This window comes from Lagenorhynchus albirostris, chromosome 11 (genome assembly GCF_949774975.1).
Source record: "Lagenorhynchus albirostris chromosome 11, mLagAlb1.1, whole genome shotgun sequence".
NCBI classification, from domain to species: Eukaryota; Metazoa; Chordata; class Mammalia; order Artiodactyla; family Delphinidae; genus Lagenorhynchus; species Lagenorhynchus albirostris.
In genome coordinates, this window is record NC_083105.1 from 87670133 (window position 1) to 87697889 (window position 27757).

General features: G+C 35.8%; 1 protein-coding gene across 3 annotated transcripts in view; it reads right to left on the minus strand.

Moving 5' to 3' along the window:
• Positions 1-3474: 3474 nt before the first annotated feature.
• The window catches only part of SLCO1C1 (solute carrier organic anion transporter family member 1C1), a 47503-nt gene continuing 23220 nt past the window's right edge, over positions 3475-27757 (minus strand). For 2 of the 3 annotated variants that reach the window (XM_060165335.1, XM_060165334.1), the window contains 9 exons: positions 27554-27652; positions 25454-25699; positions 24283-24447; positions 18259-18454; positions 15107-15272; positions 12696-12880; positions 10855-10919; positions 5472-5589; positions 3475-3697 (listed from right to left, as the gene is read on the minus strand). In XM_060165335.1, the coding sequence (XP_060021318.1) occupies positions 3475-3697; positions 5472-5589; positions 10855-10919; positions 12696-12880; positions 15107-15272; positions 18259-18454; positions 24283-24447; positions 25454-25699; positions 27554-27652 (1463 nt within the window). Of the gene's footprint in view, positions 3698-5374; positions 5590-10854; positions 10920-12695; positions 12881-15106; positions 15273-18258; positions 18455-24282; positions 24448-25453; positions 25700-27553; positions 27653-27757 lie in introns of all 3 variants that reach the window. The other variant, XM_060165333.1, reaches the window with a different exon arrangement.

Sequence of the window (27757 nt, forward strand, 5' to 3'; positions counted from 1 at the left end):
CAGTAAACATTGCCCACGTTAATAAATCAAGAAATTGGTATGTGCATATTATTTAAAGATACTGGAAGTGACCATCAGAAAAACCAACAAACCAAACTGGTTAGAAGTAATTCCCTTTGAGGAATAGAAGTGAAGGTGGTGTGAAGGACTGTTACTTCTCATTTTAAATCATTTTGTCCCATTTGATTTTTTTTTAACCATGTGTGTGGTTTAGCATGCTAAAACTTCTCTAATGTCTATGTACAAAATTTGACTTTCAGCGAAGTTAGTGGAAGACAACAATTTAGGATCTAGATTAACGGATAACGTTGCTGTTTGAATTTGATAAACCTCAGTTTAAATCTTGGCTTTACCAGCTACGAGAAAATATTGGCTTTGCACAAGTAACTAAAACTCTTTAAGCTTCCTCTGAACATACCAGTACTCATACCTAACACGTAAGGTTATTTTGACCTTTGAAATTGAGATAATGTGTCTACAGCACTCAGCACACATAAAGAGAGTGCTTAATATTATATTTAATAGTTATTATAACAATTATAACTGTACATGCTACAGTCAACTTACTCTTTCAGTCTTCTTTTATGTCTGAGTCTATAAATTTATAATAAGTGGGGATTTCTTAACTGGTCATGGTCACAAAAATTCTTCCAGCTGTTTTTAGAGGTTTCAGATTGTTGGTTTTTATTACCTGCTTTAGAGGCATCATGATGTCATGGAAGAACCCAGCATTAGTTTGACTGCCTCCACCTTGGGCAAGTCTTTTAATCCAATTGAAGTCACTCCACTTATAAAATGATATTGCTGGAGTGTTTCCTGTCTGAAGGTTAGAGTGAATCAGATGTTCGTTTGAGGTGCTGGTCACCTCCAGGGGTCATGACTGTATAATAAATGAATAAAGTGGTACAACTGTGGGATCCCACATGTCCATCAAGGCCTTACCTCTAATGTTTGGCCCTGGGGCTGAGGGAATTTTTTGACCTCTGAAATGGGGTTTGGTTTCTCAAAAAAAAAAAAAAAAAAAAAAAAAAAAAGTGCTTTCTGAGGCATGAAAAGCCTGCTTACTTCTGTCAGCTGAATTTACTCATTTAAAACGTCAAGGTTCCTTTTAGTAAATTCACTTTGCCACTAAATGATACCCTCATAGGCCATACAAATGAGTTTAGTATGTATAATTCCACTGTTGAATTAACGGTTATGCATAAAAATATGCTTTTCATTAACAGTTGGTGCTTTTATGAAAAAAATCATTTTAAATATGCTTTATGCTAATTTTTATTTTTCAAGTCATTCAAGAGTACATTGGATAGGATCCTGTTTAGAAATTTACTTGCAAAGAAGTTATTTTTCAGGATATTGCTACAAAAGCTTTAGAAAATAAAGAGGATGTGGGAGACAGGATGAGGAACTTGAATTTCAATTATATCTCTACAAAGAAAACTCTTGACAAGTGTTCCCACTCACCCATTCAGTAAATATCCGCTATGGGTAAGGCTGATACTGAGATGACAAAAAGGATTCCTGCTCCCAAGTTAGTACAGCAGCAGCAGGTCTGAAGTAGGCCTGCTGGAAACAAACCAAGTCTATTTTCATTTTTAAAAATAGTAAAATATGAAATAATCTGGCACTACCAATTCAAATAAAATGGCAAAATTAATATGTATTTAAAGGAAATTTTCCCTGCTCTCCATCCCCACACTTTTCATCTCTAGTTTTTTCCATTCATCATATTCTTAGGACTGGTATGTAAGGGGAAAATTTATTTGATCCTTCCACTGTGTGAGTAAGGCGACTGCGTTTCTTTTTTATTTATTTATTCATTTTTGGCTGCGTTGGGTCTTCGTTGCTGCGCGCGGGCTTTCTCCAGTTGTGGCGAGTGGGGACCACTCTTCGCTGTGGTGCACAGGTTACTCATTGCAGTGGCCTCTCGTGTTGCGGAGCACGGGCTCCAGGCGCATGGGCTTCAGCAGTTGCAGCACACAGGCTTCAGTAGTTGTGGTACACAGGCTCAGTAGTTGTGGCTCATGGGCTAAGAGCACAGGCTCAGTAGTTGTGGCACACAGGCTCAGTAGTTGTGGCACACAGGCTTAGTTGCTCCATGGCATGTGGGATCCTCCCTCTGGGGCTTGAACCTGTGTCCCCTGCATTGGCAGGTGGATTCTCAACCACTGTACCACCAGGGAAGTCCCGCGACTGCATTTCTGAGCTGGAATTTTGTTGGACTCAGGCTCCCAAGAAATAACTCAAAGAGACTGCTTGTTGGGAGTGCCCTGTTTGTGTGTTCTAAAGGCTGCTAAGAATTGTGGCAGTGGATTCCAAGATTCCACTGCAGGGGAGGGGTGGATCTACCTAAGTTTGCTTTTCTTGGGAAGGTCAGGCCCCTTCTAGGGTGCAGCAGTGGTGGAGGAAGAAAGACATAACACATAGTAGAGCTGAAGATTAAAGATGGTGGACTGCTGAATCTACTAGTTCAGTGAGAGCAGGACCAGGAAGCCAGTAAACAGGAAATGCCTGGCATGACTTTTTCAGTTACAGAGAAACAGAGAGCCATCTGGCAGACTGTACCAGTGGCATCACCCTGCCCAGAAGCCTTGTGACGATGCCAGGGAGAGCACCAAAAGGGACCACACCATCACTCACCCCATCACCCTGTGTTCCTGTTATAACATCTAGGTTTATTGTGGACTTTCAGAAATTCACTATCAAATATATTTTAGAACCACATCACAATCATAAGTCTGGAGCTGCTTATATACATTAAAATATGGGCAGTATTTAACAATACTTTTTACTCCACTGAATTCATAGAAAGACAGGAAAGCATATTAAATATTAATTTTATTACTTTACAACTATGGTCACTTAAAATCTCACACATAAAATACATGCAGAAGAGTTTGTAATGGTAGAAGAGTTAGTAATTCAAAATTCGAATCCTCCAAGATCATTTACAAATATACATTTCTATATCAATTATTGTATTTCAAAAGAAAGAAGGAGCTTAAAACAAAATCTTCCTCTACATGTTCTGACTCCATCCTAACATCATCATTAAGGTGATATTTGAAGGAGACCAAGATGTCATTTAATTTTTTTTAAGTATTCTCTTATCCTAGGCAAGTATCTCAGTTTAGAAATTACTTTACACCTAGCCATTAAACTATAGCGACAATTGTTCTACTAGGAGTACAGCTAATATATCAATGGGCACAGGCAAAGTTAAGCAGAATGAGTAAATAATATAAGGAATTGGTTTATAAATTAAAATATTTAAGATTAACTTTACCATCTACACCTTCTGAAACATGATTAATTATATTTGTTATCACGTACATTATCTAATACTTAGGAACAAAAACAAAGTAGACATCTTTTTGAAAGGAGAAAGAATTTACACATTTAAAACCCTTTTGATTAAAACTTGCTTGCAGAATTTCCAGAAATTGGAAAACGCAGCTTCAAGTCATCATTTGTCTAAAGCTGCGTTTCTTTGCCTGGCCAATAGCTGGGTTGTAGCAAATGATCACTCGTCGTACAGTTTTCCTTCCTGATTCTTGTAGACACCATTGTTCTTTCTCTCTTGGTTCTGAAGCTTCTGTGTTTTGAAACATACTTTTTCTTTAAAGTGAAAAGTACTGCAATACTTAGGAAAATGGATATTGTGCCAAGGATCATGGTTAGTCCCAGATACATGTGTCTAGAAGAAGAGAGAATGTCCATCTTAATTATGGCAACTCTCCAACTTGAAATAAAATGTAATAATATCATCCAAAAATATAAATATCAATAAAACTATCATGAGGATGGTTTTAAGAATGCAGATTCAGTGGCTATGAAAGACCTTTCTATGAACATTTGACAGACTATTGAAGGCAGTAAGCTAATATAAAGCAATTTTAGTAGTACCATCATTTTCAGTCACTGATAATTATATAATCCGTCCCATCCTCTCTGTAAATTATTTCCTTAGACCAGGTAACTGTATCCCTGTTTGCCCAGAACAGTCCCAGATTATGCTGGTGTTGTCCCAGTGTAGTTTTTAATAGTGCCCCCTTTCACTCTCAGAAGTACCCAGGTTTGCATGATAAATTATGTGGTTACCCTCCCCTCGAAGCTTGCCCAAATTCACTTCTACGGAAAAACTGCAAGAAGCAACATTAAGGGGAAATCAGAGCTCTCAGTGGAGTAGACTGACTTAAGAGCAAACCAGAGGTTTCAATCCATTTCTTCCATGAGTAGCCTTTAGTTCTACATTAGATTATAAGACACAAAGGTTTGAAAGGACAGGTTAAATGATTCATGCTGGTTACCTTGTATGTACACTCATCGTCTCTGATTGAATTACATTGTCTTTGCACTAAAATACAGCCTTAGTAAATGTGAATAAAGTGCCAATTCTCCTCATAGATCAGGTCCCTTCCAAAGACCAAAATAAACTTCTCACATAACATCAAAGCCTATTAAGTCAAGCAAATTTATTTGAGATGGTTGGCTAAATTCACAGCCAACTTCCAACTTACACAGTTCAGCACCAAGTTTATTTCTCTAGAGAATACTCAGCTTGTAAAGTGAAAAAAAAATCCTTCTTGCTTTTAAGCCATTGAAGTACTGCTTTAAGCAATAAGGAAACTAAATGTTTGATGAATTGAACTGAATGATACCATAGTGAAAAAAACCCATGCCCTCAACCCCATACACACTCACACACACAGAGAAAACCTTTTACTTTTATGCATTTCAAGTACTGGAATAATTGAACATCAGTTTGGCAATAAAAGCCGGACAGATTTACAGCCAAATCCAACTCTTGCCCAGAGGGATTATATCTGACGTAAATGGGACAGTTTGGCTCAGTTTGAAAAAGAATAGAATTAAACCCCAAATGTGACCTAGATTTAAATGCTTCTGAGTTTCAGGGAATTAACTCACTTGTGTGCACAAACTTTGAAAATTCTACTCTATTCTGAAATCTTATGTCATTTTTTTAAATGATTACTCATTTAAAATGCGAGTCAAGATTAAGAATGGGGGAAAAATGAAAGATCTAGCCAAATAATCAGATAATAATAGAATTATTCTATAAAACAGAACACACTTTTTTTTAAAATTTATTTTATTTATTTTCATTTTTGGCTGTGTTGGGTCTTCGTTGCGGTGCGCGGGCTTCTCATTGTAGTGGCTTCTCATTGCAGAGCACAGCGCACGCGGGCTTCAGTAGTTGTGGCACACGGGCTTAGTTGCTCCACAGCATGTGGGATCTGCCCGGGCCAGGGCTCGAACCCGTGTCGCCTGCATTGGCAGGTGGATTCTTAACCACTGCGCCACCAGGGAAGCCCCAGAAAAAGCTTCTTGATTAGACTCTCCTTTTCCTTACAAGCAATGAAACTACATGAGGATTATTAGTGCCAGTTGCATTGTGCAAACCTGGGATGTGGTAGCCGTGAGATGTGGGAATGAGTTTGATACGGTACCTAAAAGCATTTGAGTCATATAATCTGCAGGATCCTCTACTTCCACATCTTTTAAATCCCCATTTGAGGCATGAAGTATCAATCAAAACTCCAAAATATACGGGAGCTGGGATTCCTGCTGTGAGAAAAACAAATAATTGCTACTAAAAATATACACATATCTTTTTGGTTAGCCTATAATTAATGATTCTCGGAAAACACAGTCAGTCCAAAATTCACTGCTTTGGAGATGACAGGGCATCTGTAGAAAACCAGAATATGTCACCCCAAAATATGCCTCTGGTATAAAGATTATTTTGAGCTGATAATTTTGAGAAACAGAAGTCATAGGAGAAGCTCTGAAGACATAGCATAAGTTTCCTTTTTGTAAGGAAGATGTACATTTACAAAGGAAAATATTTGCAAGGGTCTCTCCCTTTCTGTACCAGGATGAGAAGAATTCCAGATTCAAAAAAGAGCTAACTGACCCGATTTTGCATAAAATCCTGTAAGCAAGAAGATCACATAGATAAAGATATCTAACAGTCAGTTTAGATTATTTGGTATCTTAAATAAAAATTCTCTTTATATACATTGTCCATCTAAATATATTATTTGCCACTGAAAAACATTTAGGTGATAACTAACTTTACATTGCTCTTAATAACGTGAAGATGTTCCTCAAGATTCAAACGCTTGCCTTCTTCTGTATGTTTTAAAATTTTCATAATGGGAAATTCAGACATTCACAGAATTAGAGAGGATGATGTAATACAACCTCATGTACCGTCACTAACTTTAACAATTATTGATATCAATATTTTGCCACCCCTGTGTTATCTCTCTCCAGTCCCACAACCCGACGTGCATCCAGAAACTTTTTTTTTTAATATTTTAGGAGATACCTCAGATATCACGTCATTCTCCTTATATGTATTTCAGAAATCATCTCTGACATTTTAAAAAATATATCACTCTGCCATTTAACACATGACACATTTTATAATTTCTTTAATCCTATCAAAAATCCACATTCAAACTTTTCTGAATGTCTTCAAAGCATTGTTTTAGAGTTGGATCATTCTAATCAGGATTCAAACCAGGTAGGCAGGAATAAAGAGGTAGACATAGAGAATGGACTTGACATGGGGTGGGAGGGCGAAGCTGGGGCAAAGTGAGAGTAGCATTGACATACGTACACTACTGAACGTAAAATAGTTGGCTGGTGGGAAGCAGCAGCATAGCACAGGGAGATCAGCTCTGTGCTTTGAGATGACCTAGAGGGGTGGGATAGGGAGGATGAGAGGGAGGCTCAAGAGGGAGGGGACATGGGCATGTGTATGCATACGGCTGATTCGCTTTGTTGTGCAACAGAAACTAACACAGTATTGTGAAGCAATTATACTCCAGTAAAGATCTATTTAAAAAAATTTAGTTGATGGCTCTTTATATCAGCTTCTTCTCCAACTTTCTTTTTTCATACTAATGACTTTTGAAGACATTTGTCCTGTAGAACATGCCACAGTCTGGATTTGACTGATTGCTTCTTCATGACGTCATTTACTTTGTTCTCCTCTCCTTCATTTCTCCAATAACCTGGTAGTTAGCTCCTGCATAGACTCTGGCAGGAACAAGGCACAGGTGGTTCTGTGTGTTCTGGCAGAAGTCACATGCTGTCTACTTGCCACTCTTTGTAATGTTAAAATGGATCTGAGACTCAGGCTATGCCCTCCATTATGAAGTTTTTCATCCATTTTCACCTATAGCTCTCAGCAAATGTTGATGAGGTTGCAAAACAGATGGTTAAAAATTATATTATTCCTTGTGTAAAATTATTTAGGATTTTTCTATAAAAGAGAATTTTCCTTCATGACTATTTGATTACTTCGAAGTATAGTTTATTTCGAAGGAAATATAGAAGGAAGGCAGGATAAATGCTCAATTCTTTCCATTTATCAGTTTTAAAAATAATGAATTGATGCCCTAGTATTCTCCAAAATTATTTAGGTATCATTACAGATTTACGTCTTTTTATATATTCACTGTATTTCAAGACATGGCAGATATTATAATGATTAGTTATGTTATATATTAATTAATATAATAATATTGTTTATATTACGTATATTATTTTCAAGTTATCTCACCTTAGGCCAAGCTCCTCAAATTGGTCCTGTGTCCTTTTGACATATCCCTTTGATAGCTTTCTCACTTTCTTGCACAAAAGTTGTCCCACAATCATCTTATGCATTTTCTACCCTAGACCTTGGTCAGTTCTCCAAGGTGCTGTGGTTTCTTTATTGAGGAATGATATTTAGATAGCACAGATTCATTGCTATGGGTGCTCATTTCTCCTGGGTTAAATAGATTCTAGATTTTTCAGGAGACAGAGTTATAAGATACACATTATTTTAAAATAAAGCTATATGAGTTCATATTAACATTTTAAGTTTAAATTAAGAATGAGTTTTACTTAAATATTTTATGCTTTTATCGCTTTTCTATTATGCTGAAAATATTGATTCCTAATGATATTAACATAATATCTTATTTACTTTAACCTGAAAATACACAATAGTTTTAACATAACAATGCCAAAGTTAGTATTAATGACAAGACCATAAAATGTACTGAAGCAATGGGGATTTGGTAATAATTCTGTTTTCCATGTAGTTTAAAGTTTTTTTCTGTATGGTTATGTCACCCATATAATATAGAGTTAGTTTTGGTTTGTTTTAAGAATTTCTTTGTTTCTGTTAATTTAATTATTTTAAATTATATAAAATTTTTGCATGCTTTCAAATTAAAAATTATACAACAGTTACATTTACAAAATCTCATTTCCATCCTGTTTTCTCTCCCCTTTTTCCTTTCTTCCCTAACAGGTAAAGTTTTTATACAAATAGTATTAGTTTTTAGTTTATGCTTCCATTGTTTCTTTTTGTTAATAAGAGCAAATACCTCTGTGTGTGTGTGTATAATATTTCCACCTTTCTATACTTACACCAAATGCATCACTATATACATGGTTCTACATTTTGCTTTCTTTCACTTAAAAGCATATACTGGAGATCACTTGATATGAATTGTGTCCCTCCAAAATTCATATGTTGTAGCCCTAACTCCCAATGTGATTGCATGTGGAAAAAGTAAGAAGATAATTAAGGTTAAATGAGGTCATAAGGGTGGGGCCCCAATCTGATAGGAATGGTGTCCTTATAAGAAGAGGAAGAGACACCAAAGGTCTCTCTCTCTCTGTGCACTGAGAAAAGATCCAGGGTATGAACAGTGGGAAAATGGCCATCTGCAAATAAGGAAGAGAGGTCTCACCAGACACCAACCCTATTGGCACATTGATCTTGGACTTTACAGCTTTCAGAACTATGAGAAAATAACTTCCTGTTGTTTAAGCCCCTCAATCCAGGGTGTTTTGTTATGACACCCAGTACTGACTAATATACTTGGTAACATTAGAGAGAGATTTTCCCCATTTGTCCTTACAGCTGCATAGTATTCTATTATGTGGGTTTACTATAGTTGATTTAACCAGTCTCCTACTGATGTACATTTAGACTGCTTGTAGTCTTTTACTATTATAACTAATGTCACAGTGATTGAACATCCATAAGATTAGACTTACTTCATACTTTTGCTAGCACATTTTTGACATCAATTCCTAGAAGTGGGATTGCTAGGTCAAAAGATAAGTAAGTCTATATGTAATTTTGTTAGTTATTGCCAAATATCCCTCTCCAGAAATAGTATAATTTTCACAACAGCAGTGTATAAGTGTATCGATTTTCTGTTTGTATTGTAATACATGACAAACAACATTTGGTAATTTGCCTATCTGATAAGTAAGAATCAGTATCAGTGTAGTTTTAATTTGTATTCTTCTTATTATGAGGGGTCTTTACCATCTTGTTATATATTAAGAGGTATTTATATTTATTTTTCCATGAAATGATTGTTTATATCTTTTACCCCATTTTCTCTTAGGGTGTTGATCTTTTTGTTCTCAGTACTTAGGCATTCTCCTTATAATAGGGATATTAGCCACCTGTCTGTTACATAAATTGAAAAAAAATTGTATGTAGTTTGTCGTTTGCTTTATGATATTTTTGTCATTTTCAAGTATATATATATTTTTATTTTTTATACAATTTTGAAGGTTACTTTCCATTTATAAAATATTGGCTATATTCCCCATGTTGTATAATATATCCTTGAGCCCATCTTATACCCGGTAGTTTGTATCTACCACTCCCTCACCCCTATATTGCCCCCCCACCACTGGTAACCACTAGTTTGTTCTCTATATCTGTGAGTCTACTTTTTTTGGGTTATATTCGCTAGTTTGCTGTATTTTTTAGATTCCACATATAAATGGTATCATACAGTATTAAGTATATTTTCATTTTTATGGAATCAACTTGATGAATTATTTCTTTTACTTGAGATCTTTTTCACACTGTAGGTTGTATCTGTGTTCTCAAAGGGAGGTAGATAGACTAATTACAGCCAGGGATGTACTTCAGACTCAATAGCCTTTTTTCTAGATAATCTCTGTTTTTATATTGTAGAATTAGAGCCAGACATGATGGCATAAGCCTCCATTTTTGTTGTTTTCCCAATTTTATCAGGATTATATTCGATCTTCACGTATATCCATTTTTATATCAAGATTTATGTAAACCACATTTATTTAAAGTTCTGAATTTGTTTTTCTTCCAGGTAGTTCCTCTCTGTCAAGTTACAGAGGAACATTTACAATGGTTTTACTATCTTCTTTATAATATAAACTCTTTAAGGACAAAAACCTCATCTAACTTAATCACTCTGTTTTTTATGGGTTTTAACTAATGAATATTGAAAAGTCTGGTAGTCAGAAGAAACCATTCCTATTACATTTAACAAATTGTGAATTCAAAACCACACTTTGATTGTTTGAATTATCTTTCTACCAATGATATATCCTAGTATTGAGAGTAGCTCAAAAGAATTCCTTCCATCTAATAACTTAAAAAATTATATTTAGACTTCAGCTTTTCTTACTGATTCAATTTTTGCTTTCCTCTCAGAGGGCTCTTTTATAACAGCAATGGATTTTTTGACACTAGACCCGTGCTAGAAGAGACAAGATTGTTAAAAAATGTCACTACTCTTATAAGATCACTTTATCATGGGTACAGCATTGGTTCTCAGTATTTCTGAAAAAAAGGAAGAGAGTAGTCAAGGAAAAGAGGGAGGGAAGAAAGATATGAAGGAGGGAAGAAGATTAAAAGAACAGGGATCTACTACTGACATCATTTAGTTATGTGTCATAATTCTGTAAAAATATTTAGAAAATTATTCAAAATACACTTGTAATGGCTACCATAATTAAAGCATAGATTATACTTACCAAGAACTCTTACTGCTAAGGTGTAGATACCCAGGGCAAAAGACTTAAGTTGTGGCTTAATGCACCTAAAATCAACAAAAGCATTATGACAAACAGTATAATAGTACATTAAAGCAAATAGTAATGTCAGTGATAATCTACTGAACACACATGAAATGATGTTAGAATTCAAGTAGCATTTATGGAGAACCCACTAGTATTCTAGCATAGGGAAAGCAAATTATGTAAAAGCCTTGTTCCATTATATGCAGTGTATCGAGGAATTTATAGTTAATATTTCTAAAAGGTAAATCACTCTTACATGACATATTCAAATGGTGTTAAAGTAAAATCAGATTTAATCAGTAAAATAACAAGGACTCACAGGGAAATAAATTCTAAGAAATTATAAGAATTTGAGGCACAGTAAAGGATTAATAACCTATAACTAGTTTTTGTGGGGTTTGGTCTAAAAGCACAGGACCCTATTGACTCAAGTTGAATCAGAATCATTGTGACATGCTAAGTGTTTTTGCTAAATAGTGGGGACCTGAATTTACCAGTCAAGTACAAAAGTACCTAAAATAACAAGACCATCCTTAATATGACTGTATAACTTTAACTGATGGATTGGCCTATAGATTTTAGATGTATAATCAGGATATATAATAACTACTGAGTGTTAACCATGGTAGTAAGTTCTTCATATGTATAATATTTAGTCTCTGCTTTAAAAGAGTCAAAAATTACAACTCTTCCCCTTGAAGCAAATGACATTTCCTTCTGACATCAAAATAAAGTGTGGTGCATTTGAGGGACTGGTGGTAAGGAAAATTCTTCCTCTATTGGCCTGATTATTCACTTGGCCCAGGTGACTACTTGGCACAAGGTAAGCAAATGTTGGAGAAATAGGTACCCATGAAGAATGATCCTGGTCTGAGAATTCTGGGGCAATGCTTTCCCATCAAACCCATGTTTCCATTTGAAAGCATCAATATCTCATGTTCTCCTTAAACCCTTTTACAAAAACAGATTTGTGGATGTTAGAACCTATCTTCTGTAGATCTTTCCTAATCAATTTCTATAATATAAGTTGTGGGAAATTAAAGCTATATGCAATATTTTGATTAGTTTCATTTTAGAAAAACTTAATATCCATCTTTTGATATATGAATTAATTTCAAAATCACATAATCCATCTCATAAAAGATTGATTTACAATAAAATTTGACTTTTCATGTTTAACAATTTTATCAAAATTTGTAATATCTTTAGGTGATTTCAATCAGTTGTTTAACAGTAATACTTGCAACACTAATTCAATGAGGAGGAAAATTTTATCACTGAAAATACTTGTTACAAAAGTTATTTTTTTTTTTTTCCCCCCCGCAGTACGCGCGCCTCTCACTGCTGCGGCCTCTCCCGTTGCGGAGCACAGGCTCCGGGCGCGCAGGCTCAGCGGCCATGGCTCACGGGCCCAGCCGCTCCGTGGCATGTGGGATCCTCCCGGACCGGGGCACGAACCCGTGTCCCCTGCATCGGCAGGTGGACTCTCAACCACTGCGCCACCAGGGAAAACCAAAACTAATATTTTAAAATTTGAATTTACTTATATATTTTATCGAGATCTAGGATAGGAGAGCCAATAAAAAATGTTCAAGCATAAATTATAACAGAAAAACTTCTATTCAACCACATTATCTATATAAAAACCTAAAGTGGGAAGAGCATAAAAGTAGAACAAGTTTCCTAAGAGAGCTGTAAGGAATCATAATGATTCCACAGAGCAGAGTTTGAAATCACTGCTATAGATGATCACAGTATGTCATGTTAAAATTGGGGCAGGGAGAATCAATATTCACCTCAGAAGCAATATGTATCCAGGTATCCCACCTAGAGATAAAGTATAGGATGTGATGACTGAAATTACAAGGAAATACAGAAACATTTTGGGGCATCCATTATCTTTTTGACATCTGCCCACCATGCCTGAGGAATTTCCTGATTTTGAGGTGGCAATTCCCACACAGGTGCAGTTATTAAATATCTGTAACACAATAGGGAAAAATCCAATTATTGAGGTAACTTGTATATAAAATTAAAGGCAACTATTTATTTTAAAAGAATTCATAGTATACATTTATTTCATAAACAATGGGGAAATTTTTATTTTTCTGTGTTAGAATATATCAAGCAAAGCAAAATCTAGAGAGACAACATTTCATTATCCAAAGAGCAGATGGTCTACAAACTATTGAACCTATAGAACCATCTCCAAGCAAATCCCACCAAATCCAACAGTACCTTATGTTCTTCTCTACCACTTCTAAGTCTAAGCCACCATTTTTGCTTGCTTTGAGTATCGCAATGGTCTCTTCATGTTCGACATGTTTCTACTCTCTTTTCCACGATAACCCAAGTGAGCCTTTAAAAATAGCAGTCAGATTGCATCACTATTCTCAACCTTCCAATGACTTCCCACTGTACTTGGATAAAATCCCCAATCCTTATAGTGGCTTCCACACTATCCATGATGCAGCTCGTGAATCCCACTCTGACCTCATCGCCCAATGATCTTCCTCCTCTTCCTCTACTTCAGCCACACACGTGGGTGCCTATGCCCTCAAACATGGTGAGTCTACCCAGGCCTCATGGCTTTCCTATTTTCTCTGCTGAGCAATTCTTCTAGGGAGTTACATGGCCAGCACACACACTTCAAGTCTCTGGCATGCAGTGTTTTCAATAAATGGAAAGTCTGGTTAAGAAAAATCTTCCAGTGCAACTAGAGATTATCATATTAAGTGAAGTAAGTAAGAAAGAGAAAGAGAAATGCCATATGATATCCCTTATATGTGGAACCAAAATGTGACACAAATGAACCTATCTATGAAACAGAAACAGAATCACGGACATAGAGAACAGACTGGTGGTTGCCAAGGGGGAAGGGTTTAGGGGAGGGATGGAGTGAGAGGTTGGGGTTAGCATATATAAGCTATTATAATATAGAATGGATAAACAACAAGGTCCTACTCTATAGCACTGGGAACTATATTCAATATCCTATGATAATAAAGGAAAAGAATATTTTTTTAAAAAGAATGTATATATATGTATAACTGAACCACCTTGCTATACAGCAGTAATGAACACAACATTGTAAATAACTGTACTTCAATTAAAAAAAAAAAGTAAATCCAAAGTAAAAGAGAAAAAGGAAAGAAAAACCTTCAAGCAGTTTGGGCCAAGGAGTAGTGGCCAAAGATCGGGCTTGGGGGAGGAAAGGAAAGAAGGAAGAAAAGGAAGGGAAGGTGAAAACTCAGATTTCAGATGGGTAGGTGGCCTTATATCACTGTTGCTAGAGACCAATCCTTTCTTCTCTGAATAAAATGTCGAAAATAACAATAAACAGAAAATCAACAAGGATGAATTTGTCTACAGAAGTGTTTGCCTAAGCATTCTTATCTAGTTGATAAAAATACGTAAATATATGTGTGGTTTAATTTTCAGCCCTCTAGGACTGTCAAATACAGGCAGATTTCATCAGCCACAAGTATAAAGCCATCCAGTCACTGTGCCATATACACAACGAGTGTAAGGAAGAGTCTCTGCTTGGGACAGGGATGTAAAGGTGTGATTAGAGGGATGAACCTATTAATGATTGAAGTACATAATATTCACAACTGGTTTCCTACCTATAGTTCCAACCTCATCTTCCTCTTACACCCTATAGGAACCCTTCATTCCAGCCACCTACTCTTTTAATCATTACGCACATTGGCTTGATATCTCGGGCAGAGCTGTCCCAGAACCATCAACCTCCTCACAATTGGACCCCTGACCCCTGGGTCTAGACCTTTTGGGCTTGACTTCCTAATACTGGCCTCTGTTTGCCCTGTCCTCTAAAACCTGCAAGGACCAGGGGTCAGGAGAGATGGATCCCAATGCAGATGTTATTATATGATCTTGTGACTGAGACTTTCTCATTTGAAGCTAACATTCCTTATAAACAAAATGAGAGAACTAGATTATATAATTACAGAGTTCCTCCAGCCTATTTCATTATTCTAATTCTGACGCTAATTCTTCCAACAACTCTAGTTCTACTAGCGATGCTTATATTTCCTGTCTGCACACAAAAGAACAAGGGCAGAGTCAAAGCCAGGGATTCGACCGGTGTGGTCTGCTCCTAGGTTGGTCCCTGAGCCCCCATAGGGTTGTATAGTTAAGCATTGTCACAGGCCTGTGGTCACACACTTTAGAGAAGATGTCTTACAGTAGTCTTTCCACTCCCGGTGGAGGTTTGACAACCAGCAAGGCAAGCCGATGCGTATGTAATTCCATTTGCACCACACATGGGTTCCCATTTTGTCTCTGAACATTTGCATCTTGAGTTGCAATCTGAAAAGAGAGCTCGTTCATGATAAGAGACAGGTTTGGTTCTGAAAAGAAATGTAATGGTATAAAATATTACCTCTTAGTAGGCAGCACCCTAATACTTTCAAAAATCAATGTTCTTGGGTGACATAAATGGCACTGCCAACAACGTTTGCTTTGGGGGAACACAATTGTCATCAGAAATGCCAGCTTCTGATCATTAAATGTGAATCCACTATTAAATAGCTTTCTCTTGAAAGTTAACTTTCTAGGTTTACAACTTCACATGATATCCAGTTCTTGGCTGATGGCTTTTACTAACATCTACTGACTCTAGAATCTTCTAATATTTTTCTATGCAGTGATGTATGAAAACGACTAACGAGATAGAAAAGTAAAGTAAACCTTAAGAGCAATTTATGACATTACTCATTATATATCAATATAATAACTGATATAATATTCCATCTCATAGAACTACTATGGACTTTGTCACCTCAAATGTAAAAGCAAAAGACCTTTGAGATGTCTTCTAGCAGGATGAAAGGGGATTTAACTAGGTCTTCTAAGAAGTCATCCAGGAATATGTCATCTTATTCTCTTCTCTAAGGCATTAAGTTTTAACTGAGACTGTGTTGTAGTATCTGAAAGTATAAATGTGTCTTTGAAAGCCTAGAATCAGGCCACTATGGACACTGGTAGGGCTGAGATTTTAGAAGGTTAGAGCTAAAAGAACTGTGGGTGTGATCTAGGCCAACTTCTCATTGGGCAAATCAGGAAAGTCAGGTCCAAAGTAGGCAGATAATTTGCTCAAATTCACGTCTGTTAGTGATAAACCCAGAATTAGAACCCTTCCAGGCCTCTGGAGTCTACATTTTTGTCTTGTGTCAGACTTATTCTCATCATTGCAGAAGAAAAATTTCTTCCACTATCATATCTAAAGCTTATCTATAGTGTTCCTGTTTAATGTCCAGAATCAAAACAGCCTTGTGGAACAAAGAAACTCTGGATAACCCCTGGAGAGCATGTTTATTTTATAAAGCCAATTCTTTTATATTACTGAAGGTACATTAAATTTATCACTTAGGGCAATCTTGAAGCAGAAATTAATTGCATATATGTTTTATGTAGGATGTGTTGACAGTAGAGTTGTTATTTAAATTTTTAATTATGAGTTTTATCAAATATGCCAGAATGTTTATGCTCAAATGAGATTTTTCTTTCAAAATAGCCATGTTGGGAGGGGAGAGATTTCCCCAGTGATGTTGCCTTTTCTTTGGCTCCTTCCAATAGCAAAGCTGCTCTTAAAGGTTAAATCTTTGCCACTGTTGAGAATATTCTAAAAAGACATGGAAAGCAATTTCAAAAGAGGAGTTTTAAACAATGATAACATTATTGCAATATAGTTATAGTCTTTTGAGATGAACTGCTTTCAGGGGCTAGTATTCAATGAATAATTATTTTGTATAAAAATATTTAATCTTTTATTATCATCTGAGTATACTTTTAATGTAAATCTCAAAATTTTTCTGTTGTTGTCTACTTACATATTTGCTTTGGCTTAAAGATAGCATAATGTCGTAGAAAGAACATTATACTTTGAGGAAGTTACTTGACCTTTCTAATCTCAGTTCCCTTTAAACGCGGGTAAAAAAACTTACTTCATAAAGGCATCTGAAGGTAGAAGTGAGATAATAAAACTAAGGTGTTTTCTAAATTGAAAAATATAAAGTACTTTACCACTGTCCATCCACCATGAGGATCTTAGGGATAGTAAAAGATGGCACAGGGCTTCTCCTCGCTCCAGAATCTTCTTGCAGCTACAACTAACATTCTTAATCTACATTGCTCACTGTTACCAAGGCAACACTACACTCCATTAAGTCTAACTGTTGCTTTGATAACTCTTAGAAGCAACGATATATGAACTTTGCATTCATTAATTTTCCAAACATTTTAGATGGCAAAAGTATAATTGATGTTCACTTAACAGGGGAAACCAGGATAGTGAAGATGATGGAACATGAACACAAGACAGATAAATGTGGAAGGAAGCTGGAGAGCAAGCAGTGAGCAAGAAGCAACTGAACCATCAGGAAACAGAACATGTGTCAGGAGTGTTGGCCTTTGAACCACAGGTGGAATTTTAGGCAGTCAGGCAGATACAATCAGGGAGGCTGGCCTGGCAACTAGTAGCAGCTCAATAATTTTTTTTTAAACAAATAATGTATAGATAGGTAGAAGGATGAAGAGAACTGCCTCTGGTAACTCAGGTTCAGGGTAGAGTGATAGCAAGGACTCTTGGAGGGGAAGGGTGAAGTAGTTTTAAGACCCAGCCTTTAGACCCTGGAAACTAATCACCCACCCCAGGCAGGATGGCATAAGTCTGAAAGCATCAATAAATATTCTTGTGATCAGCTGCAGAGAGCTAAAGAGAGCTGGAATGTGGGTCACTGGGTTGAGGCATAGCCATTTTCTCCTGAAATTTCCCTTGATTTGAGTAACAGAGACTATAAAGTGTGGCCCAGAGACCATTCCAGTTATCTAGGTGTTCAAAGAAAAAAAATACAATTGTTTCCATGAGTGGCACATCTGTTTTGTGCCAGGTAAGAACTAATCACTTTCGTGTATATCATCTCGCCTTACAAAACCTTAAGAGGCAGTTATTATTTCTATTTTTAAAATGCAAAAATTGAGGCTACATTAAATAACTCGTACAATGCCACTTCACTAAGAATGGGCAGAGGCCAAATTCAAGGTCTGTATTTTCCACTATCAGGTTGCTGCCCTAAAGTAAGATGTGGATTTGGCATTCTTTATATTTCTCTAACACATTCAGATTCAAAGGAAATGACAGATTTTGGTGACAGTAACAGCTTATATGTCATAAGCATTGTCCACTATTCCATAATATCCACTATCCCATAATAAAACATTAACTTCTTTTTCTTAGTTACAATGCTTAAAAATTAAATTATCTTATTTTGAAACTCTATCAATAATTTGATTAAACAAGGCAATCTCCTCAGATTACTTAATGAGTGAACATACCCTTGGTAGGAGACTGTTAGTCCTGCCACATCAGAATTTTCACAGCCCAATGCAAAAAGGGAAAGGAATAGGAGGTACCCAAGGACAGATGATCCCAAGTAGAGCTTTGCGGCTCCACACACACTGATTCTGAATTTTTTCATGACTATCCCCCCAGAGAATATTCCAAAGGCCACTGCAGGTATATTGATGAGCCCTGAGGAAAAAGAAAATTTTGTGAATCTCTAAAAGAAATATGAGTACACTCACACAAACTTTCTAAGGGATTATACAAAATTATACAATAGTTTCTGACTTATTATTAACTACTTGGTTAATTTAAGTTATAGAAATATAGAAATATTTAATAATTAGTTAATAGTTACTCTCCTGTTTCAAGATAACTAAATTATGACATGATTTCAAAAAAGATTAGTAGCACATTTCACATATACTGCCAACGTGATTCTCCCTTTCAAGTTCCCTAGGATCTATAAGCTGTCCCTGAAGGGCCAATGTGATGGCGAAGTTCCTGAACAGCATATGAGATGTGCTTCTTGCCTCCCAAAGCTTCTTTTCTTTCATCTTAGGTATTTTTGAGTCATTTAATGAGGTAGAAATTTCACATTGATTTCTTCATTGAACACTTTTCCCACTCACACCATAAAATATGTCGCTCCTACTGTGTTGGTCAAAAAGTTCATTTGGTTTAAAGTAAAAATAAGACATTTTTCATTTTCACCAAGAACTTTATTGAACGACGTATTCAGTAACCAAACAAACTTTTTGGCCAACCCAATAAAATCTTTACCATCTAAATATTCCAACTGGAAACATTAGCTATAATTTAATCCTAGCACCTACAGTTTATTTCAGTTTATTTTATATGATTTCTCTTGAATTTAATATTTATGTGTATCCAAATATCAGGAAAGCTACAAGATAGTTTATTATTGTATATTTTAGTATTATTAATTACTATTACTATTATTATTTCAGCACACTTGTTCAAGTTAAAGACCCTATTCTTTGTTACTATCCCAAACAAGAGTTATGAGGAATGTGTAAACTGTTTTGAGATGCTCAGCAGAATTACGATGTAAACTGGAAACTTTGATTCCCATACAGGTGCATGAAAGCCTTAGCCGTTAGGATGAAACAGTAATGAGCTATAGTAATAATAGTACTTTAGGATGTTTTTAAAGCTTTTTTCCCAGTGAAGTAAAAGTCTTGGTTATATCATGGACCCTCACAATATTACTCTAATGTTAGAAGAAATAAGTATTAAGATTTTTACTTTACAGAGTGAAAAAAATGCAAGAAAAATTTACATATTCATATAACCAGTTGGGTGCAGACAAAGAAGTAAAATTAGCCATCCTTCTTGGGCATAATAAGAGGGTTTTTTTTCCCCTCACAAATTAAGATAGTTTTCCATCACCTCACAGGTTTTTACTGTAACTTTACTTAATTCTAGAACACATCATAATACAATTCTAAATTTACTATGCTAGCTTAGCCACAAAAATAATAATGCTTTCTCTTATGATCATCTTTTCTCAAACAGTTCTCTTAATTTTTCCTTATTTGTCTGTGTAACATCTCCAAAAATTGAGAATGATAATCATTGTCAATGATAGTCAGTGTTGATGTATCTTGTCTACTACTTACTATCTTATTTAATCAAAAAATTTCAAGAAATTAAGCAAAAATAAAGAATTGCAATCTGTGTATTAAGAAGGAAAAGGAAAGATCATGTCCATGTAACTTCATAGTGATAGGAAAAGCCTAAATGAAAGATTCAGCTGTCTAATCAAATTTCTTTCAGTAGAAATTGGAATGGAAATTTTTTTAAAGCCCATACCCTTTAAAAACAAAACAAAACCATTTTATCACATACTTTCTAGTCCCTGACTTTGAAAAATTATTGTTGTTTATTTTTCTTTCATTTTATTTGCAAAATTAACACAAGAAAATGCTATTTCTAAACTTTAGAAAGAATGTGACCAACATATAAAAACATGTACAGTAAAATAAATTTTCATTGGATCAGTCGGCCCTTGAACACTTTAGGGAAATTTCTGTTTATTCTTTGCTCCACGTCATATCAAATGCTTTCTCTGAGAGAAGGGAAATGTGTCTTTTTTGTGCCTTTCCCATATTTTATTACAGAAAGGGTCATTCTCCCATAATCCAAAGAAAAAAGCTGAAGGAGAAAAGGGGGGTAGGAAAGAAAAAGCGAAGAAAGGGAGAAAATATATTTGTTGAATGAGAGCTATGTGCATTTACAATCCATTTTATATGTCTTTTTTCATCTTTATTTTAACCCAGTGATGCATTTCTTTTCACCATTCTATGGAAAATCAAAACAAATGTTAGGGATGTTGAATAATTTACCCACTTCCCTTACTCTGCTGTATCCCATACTTAATAATTTAAAATTACAATGCACTCAGGAAAGTATCCTAGTTATAATGACGTGGAATTACTAAACATTTTTTACTTAGCTCTCACAAAAGTACTTGAATTATCTATAGATATGCCAGAAACTATGAGGAATTAGAGTTCCAGGCAACCTCTGATAGCTGGCTCAAAAAATTCTGATGATGAGTTTGTTTGGCTCTCAGAGTCCATTTCAGTATACAGAGTAGGGTCATGGATTAAAAGAAATCAATCAGCCACAATTCAAAAGATAATTATTAATCAGATTCTTCCTGACAGTTTTCCAAAAATAATTATGCCCAGTGAGGAAATACAACTCAGAAGCTCAGGGGAAATAATGTTATTCCTGGCTATATCATGCATGTATGTATGTATGATACATAGGCATGATATTGGGCAGGCCATTGAATCTCTCAGAATCTCACATTCTTTCATCTGTGCTGATTACTCTTAAAGATAATTTTACAGGTAAAACATATTTCATTTATTATCTACTTAATAAAGGAATGAGATTACATGTAATTTCATTTCTTTTCTAAGTAACTTCCCCCCCAAAGACCCTTAATTTTCCTTTATGAAATGAACTTTTCAACTGGAAAATTTTAAAGAACTTATTCATCATTCTAGTAGGAGCAATCAAAGGCCCCCAAATCTCTAAGTGTTATGCACATGTTGAATAATGAGAAATAAACATATACTTAAAGGTATGTTCTTCACTACAATTCATGGGGAGAAGATGGTCTCTTCATTTTGATAAATGAATGTTGACCTCCTTCACATAACACAAAAATACTTTGTATTATGTGAACATACTTTGAAAAAAATACTTTGAAATGGATTATAACCTAAATGTGAAAGTTAAAACAATCTACTAGGAGCAATGTTTTTATTTTATTTTATTTTATTTTACATCTTTATTGGAGTATAATTGCTTTACAATGGTGTGTTTCTGCTTTATAACAAAGTGAATCAGTTATACAGATACATATGTTCCCATATCTCTTCCCTCTTGCGTCTCCCTCCCTCCCACCCTCCCTATCTCACCCCTCCAGGCGGTCACAAAGCACCGGGCCAGTCTCCCTGTGCTATGTGGCTGCTTCCCACTAGCTATCTACCTTATGTTTGGTAGTGTATATATGTCCATGCCTCTCTCTCGCTTTGTCACAGCTTACCTTTCCCCCTCCTCATATCCTCAAGCCCATTCTCTAGTAGGTCTGTGTCTTTATTCCTGTCATGGTATTTTGATAGGGATTGCGTTAAACTTATAGATTGCCTTGGGTAGGAAGGGCATTTTAGCAATATTAATTCTTCCAATCCAAGAGTGTGGGATATCTTTCCATTTTTTGTATCATCTTCAATTTCCTTCATCAATGTTTCATAGTTTTCAGAGTATAGGATTTTTACCTACTAGGAGCAATATTAAGAAAACATTTTCATAACCTTGGGGTTTGACAAAGATTTCTTAAAACAGGCTCAAAATACCACTAATGAAAGAGGAAAAGATTAAAATTGGACTTGATTAAAATTAAGAAGAGTGAAAAGGCAAATTGAAGTCTGTGAGAAAATATTTGCAAAATATATATTCAACAAAGAACTTGTGTCAAGAAAAAATACGGTATGCCTACAAACCAATAAGAAAAAGATTGACAATCCAATTAAAATGGGCAAACGACTCAAACAGAATTAACAAAAGATAATGAAATGACCAACAAGCCTGGGAAACAATGCTCAACATAGTTAGTCAGCAGATGAATGCAAATTAAGCCACAATACGATACCATCACACTCCGTAAGAATGGTTACAGTGAAAAAGACTGACAATACCAAACATTAGAAGGATATGGAGCAAGTGGAGCATTCTTACACTTCTAATGGGAGTGAACATTTGCACGACTCTTTGATGAAATGTTTTGGCAATATCAGCCAGATCGAAACATATTCCCTGTGATCCAGCAATTCTACTCCGGGATATAGCCAAGACAGATGGGTGAATCTGCCTACCAAAATATGTGTGGAATGTTCACGCAGTGTTACTTATGATAGCCCAAAGCAGTAAACAACCCAAATGTCCATCAACAAGAAAACAAATAAACTGTGGTATATTTGTGTAATGGGATATTACACAGCAACGAGAAGAACAAACCACGACTACACGCAGTAACATGAATGAATCTTGTAGATTTCACTTCCACTGAAAACTAGTTACAAAAGAGCACATAACTTACTCCATTTATATACAGTTCAAAAACAGGCAAGACTGATCGATAATGGTGGAGTTCAGAATAGTTATTAACTTGGAGAAGAGCATTGGGTAGGAGAAGTTTTGAGGGAGCCTTCTGGGGAACTGAATTGTGCTACGTGTTCTGGATAATGGTCCACTGCACAGATAATACACATGTAAACATTTATCCAGCTGAGCTATACATTTAAGGTCTGTAGACCTAACTGTTGCTTATAAGTTATGTCTCTAAACACAAAAGAAATGTTAAAATAAAAAGAATGTCAAAATCTCATTCCTCTTCTAGTCTTCGTAAAGTCAGTATAAAGCTTTGATTGGCATGGATGGGGTGTGGGGTTAAAAAAAACGCTAAAATATCAATATTTCTTCAGGTCAACCATTGAATAATAAAATTAAATTAATTGGAACCAATTAATGTTGAAAGTAAAATTCAACAGTGATTATAGCGTTCACATTTAGAATTTAGGGGAAGGATAGCAGTTCAAAGAGTCAATTAGAATTGCGTCTGCTAAGTGCCCATTATCCAGGTTTATTATAAGAAATTTATACATCCCAAAATATGCTCAGCTGTTTCCTCACACACACACACACCCTGGTCTCTTTCAGAGATAGATGAATAGAGCAATTTTTAAAATATTTTATGAAGAAGAAATTATTTGAAGCCATTGGAGTCTCCTATCATAAAGGAACATGTCCAAAGGAATAGAATATGTTTTATACTTTGAAACAGTAGCATTAAATAACACTTTTGTGGACTAAAGGAGCTAATCCAGGTTTTAAAGTATCCAATTGCTTTTAGGATGGTGGTTATATATTTGGAGATTCTGGTTCTTCTTCATCTTCTTTTTTTTTTTTTTTTTTTTTTTTTGCCCTTGAATATGTCTCTTATTGACTGTCCTGCTGGGCTAGAAACACAGTCCTTTTAAGTAACCCAAATGCCAGGAATCAGAGAAGTCTTTCAACTCTGAGCAAACACAAACTTTGTTTTGCAATGCACACCTTTTAACCTGTCTGAATACTTACCTTTTGTAATCCTAGAAACTGTTCAGGTAAAATGGCCACTGTTATGAGGTTTCAGCTACACTTGAAAGACAAATATCCAGTACTAACAATCTCCTAATAAAATGCATATTTGGTCTATGTGATATTCTCGTGGTCATTCACACATAGTTCTGAACAATTTTTGCTACAAAGTCGTACCACAGACTATCTAAATATTTTACTCTGCTAGATTTTTTCGCTTACTTTTTGAAATGCCACAAGTTACCTTCAGTCTAAATATTGGAACAATTTCTCTTAAATTACTAAGGATTAACAAGACACAGCTGATATTGCCTATTGGAAAGCAGGACAGAGAAGCATACCGATAACAAAGTTGGCCTTAGAGGATGACTGCCCATACTGTTGCTCAATGTACTTCGGTTTATAAGTCACCATGCCAAATAAGGAATTGAACTGAACGGTGCTTGCGCACAAATATAAGAAGTACACTGGATTTCCAAAAAGACGCTTCAGTGATGGAAGAAAATCTATGAGACAAAAATAGCATGGAGTAACTAAAGACAGTGTCACACTTGGCAGAAGATACAACCATGGCATCAGGGCTTAGAGGCCGAGTCTCATTGTCATGGTTCTGAGGAGCATTTATGGCGTGGTGCACACACGCACTCTAGATATTAAGCCATTGGCACAAGTCAGGGCTGAGTTCCGGCCAGGCTCAGATCCAGACATAAGCACTCCCTTCTACAGGCATAAAATCTAGATTATAAATTAGAATGTCAGACAGGAACAGATTCCACTGATGTGGGTAAAAGACACAAGGGATAAGAATACTCCCTCACCATTGAGCTGGGAGTCATGGACAGGACATTAAGAACTTGAGTTTTCTGGTCTCTCTCCTTCAAACTTGGGTCATAGGTGCAGAGAAGGGAATATGAAAGTTATCTCCAGTTAATTATTGTTAGAAATGAGCTTTGGCATTCTCCCTTCTTCTTTTACACAGCCAAACAGAAATGTGACGATTTTCTATAAATGTCAGTATTGCTGGGCCAGTTGAGGGGGACCAATCTTTCTCATGGCCACCCTTTTCCATGTGGAGGGTATTCACTAGAACATGTCTGACCTTTGGCCGTATGCCACGCTCCTTTGATCACTAGTGGGACACATGCACCCATTTTCAAGTGGGTGGATGCCATCTGTTAAAAGGCCACAAGCCCTGAAGATTCACTCTTTTCTGTCCACCCAGGTGAATGTGAAACAGGCCTCTCAGGGAGGGGCAGTTGCAAGGTCTACACTGAGGAAGTGTACAGGTGGGGACAGCAGCAAAGAAGGTTACCAAGACTCTGGGTCAAGTTCTTCAATCAGTTTCCCAGTAATAAAGCTGACTTTTTAATAATCTTCATTTCTGCTTCCTGTACAGTTTCTCAGTTTTTTCTGAACACATGAAGTGGAGAGAGGGGTATTATTTATAGATCGCCTATAAAGTTTCAACAGGAAAATGGAAAATGTTTCAAAATCAAGGAGAATCTGGCTCACCTCTTGCCATTTCCATGATTTTTGCTTTTTCTCCAAGAGGTGTTTGGTAGCCTGTGTGATCATCCGTAATAAACTTCGATTTCTCAGAGGAGGAATTGGAATCCTCTCTGCTCCGGGGTCTTGGTAGACTCTTTGGTAAATACCAGAAAGGCACAGCTGCCAGCAGACTTACGCTTCCTGCTATTAGATAGCCAAGCCACCAGGCACCCACCCACTGTGGATCCTTTGGGGTGATGGTGATATGATCTGAAAAAGAGAGAGGGTGGCCAAAGAGCACATACAGCAAAGCTAGTGTGTTGAAGGGTCCTCTTTTTAAAAAAAAAAAAATCCAAATGTTACCTCTATCACATCATAAAAATACCTAATAATTCATACATGATAACCTTTTCTAATCTGAACATTATTGTTATCTTGCTTTTTGAAGGAAAGAGGGTGTTTTCAGAGCATGATTATTTCTCCTTTTGTTTCTTTGATTAAAACTATAGAGTCTGCATACTGGAAGGGGTCTCACTCTGCTCTGGGCTCTGTCTGGACCCATGACAGGAAAAAAGCAACATGTGAGAAAGAATTATGAGGGCTTCAAACCTTCTGCCAGCTACCCCACATGAGTACCACTTTCATCTGATTTACATATTGAATGTTTGTCTAAGACTTTACTGGAAGAAAAAGTTACGCCCTATGCCCTCTGGCCCAAATCTAGTCTGAGCCACTCAGAATGTTATTTATTAAATGATGATTGAGAATACTTCAGAGCTATTCTAGGTCCAAAGCAAGATTTGTATATGTAATTAAAACATCAATATCTAATCATCATAAAATTTTATTTTTGATACTATTTCTTATTTGACTAAAAGGTAAGCATTGACAAAGTTTTTTAACCAAATCGTTTTTTTTTTCTATATAAGAACCTATGAAACATATTATTATACTCTACCTCTACAACATTCTATGAGAATCCTTTGACAACTAGGCTCAATTGGTACTACGTTATACTCACTACAGTGTTTTAACTAGTTTAGCACTGCATGTGCATTGCTTCCCTTTCACAATTTTTCTCTGTACCACTCATCACACCAACACTTTCTTATGTATATCAGTCTCCACGACCAGATTTTAAACTTCATGAAGTAAAGGAACGCAACTATTAGGTCGGCCAAAAAGTTCACTCTGGTTTTTCCATGACATCTTACAGAAAAAGCCGAGCGAACTTTTTGGCCAGCCCAATATCTTGTTCGCTGTGGTAGAACATCACTTGAGATAGAGTAGATGTGAAATAAATTTGGTAGTAATAATGAATAAATAAAATTTTTGGAATGTGTATTCCAGCTTATTTGATTAAAAAAGAACAACTAGCCCAAGAGTTTTGCATTCTTTTTTAACACACAATAATCATTTATAATACACACTAATGACAGTGCAATTCCAGAATTTATAAAAATGAAACTTGTTTTCTTGTTTTTTAACTGCTTTCTAGGGTGTCTTTAAAAAAACCAGATGAATTTTATCTATGTCAAGGGACTACATCTTATATAAGGAAAGAAACAAATTAATAACTATGGAAAGATGAGGCCTCCATTTATTCCCTCCACAAGCATTCGCCCAGAAGGAAAGTTAGTCTCACTATAATATGCCTTCTACTGAAAAAGACTCGTACATTAAATAAGGAAATTTTAGTTGCCAGAAGACTTTCAATCTTTGGCCTTTCTAACAAGTCCAGAAATATGTTATCAATTGATGCGACTGCAGTAAATGTTGATTCACCTGAAACCAACAAGAGCCAACAAGTAACCACAGTTGTTAGTCTTAACTAAGCTGGAATGCCTTTGAACTGGGAGACCAGAAGTGGAAACTAATACATCCGAATAACAAACTATGGGTCATCCGGTTCTAATCACCACCTATTTTTCATATTCCGTACACATACAATCATGTGTGATGATTGTATCAGTAATAAGTTTTCCATGGATTATTTCCACTTTATGAAAGACTACCATCCTGTCATTTTATAAAAAGGCAACTTGATATTTTCTATACTATTCCTATTAAAAAATTACAGTAACTAAATAAAGTAAATGAATAAATAGAAATAAACTCCCTTACCTAGATTTACAAAGCCAATGTCAACATACAGTTTGGCACATAATGAGCCTAACAGGAAGCCAAAGATTGGTCCTATAATTGCAACCGTCTGCACACACCCTGCACCAAAAAAAAAAAAAAAAAAAAAATGCAATTTCTTTGCTCTCGTAAAGTAATTTTTAAACAAGAAATGTGCATAAGATTCAGTTAGTCACTGAAAATGTT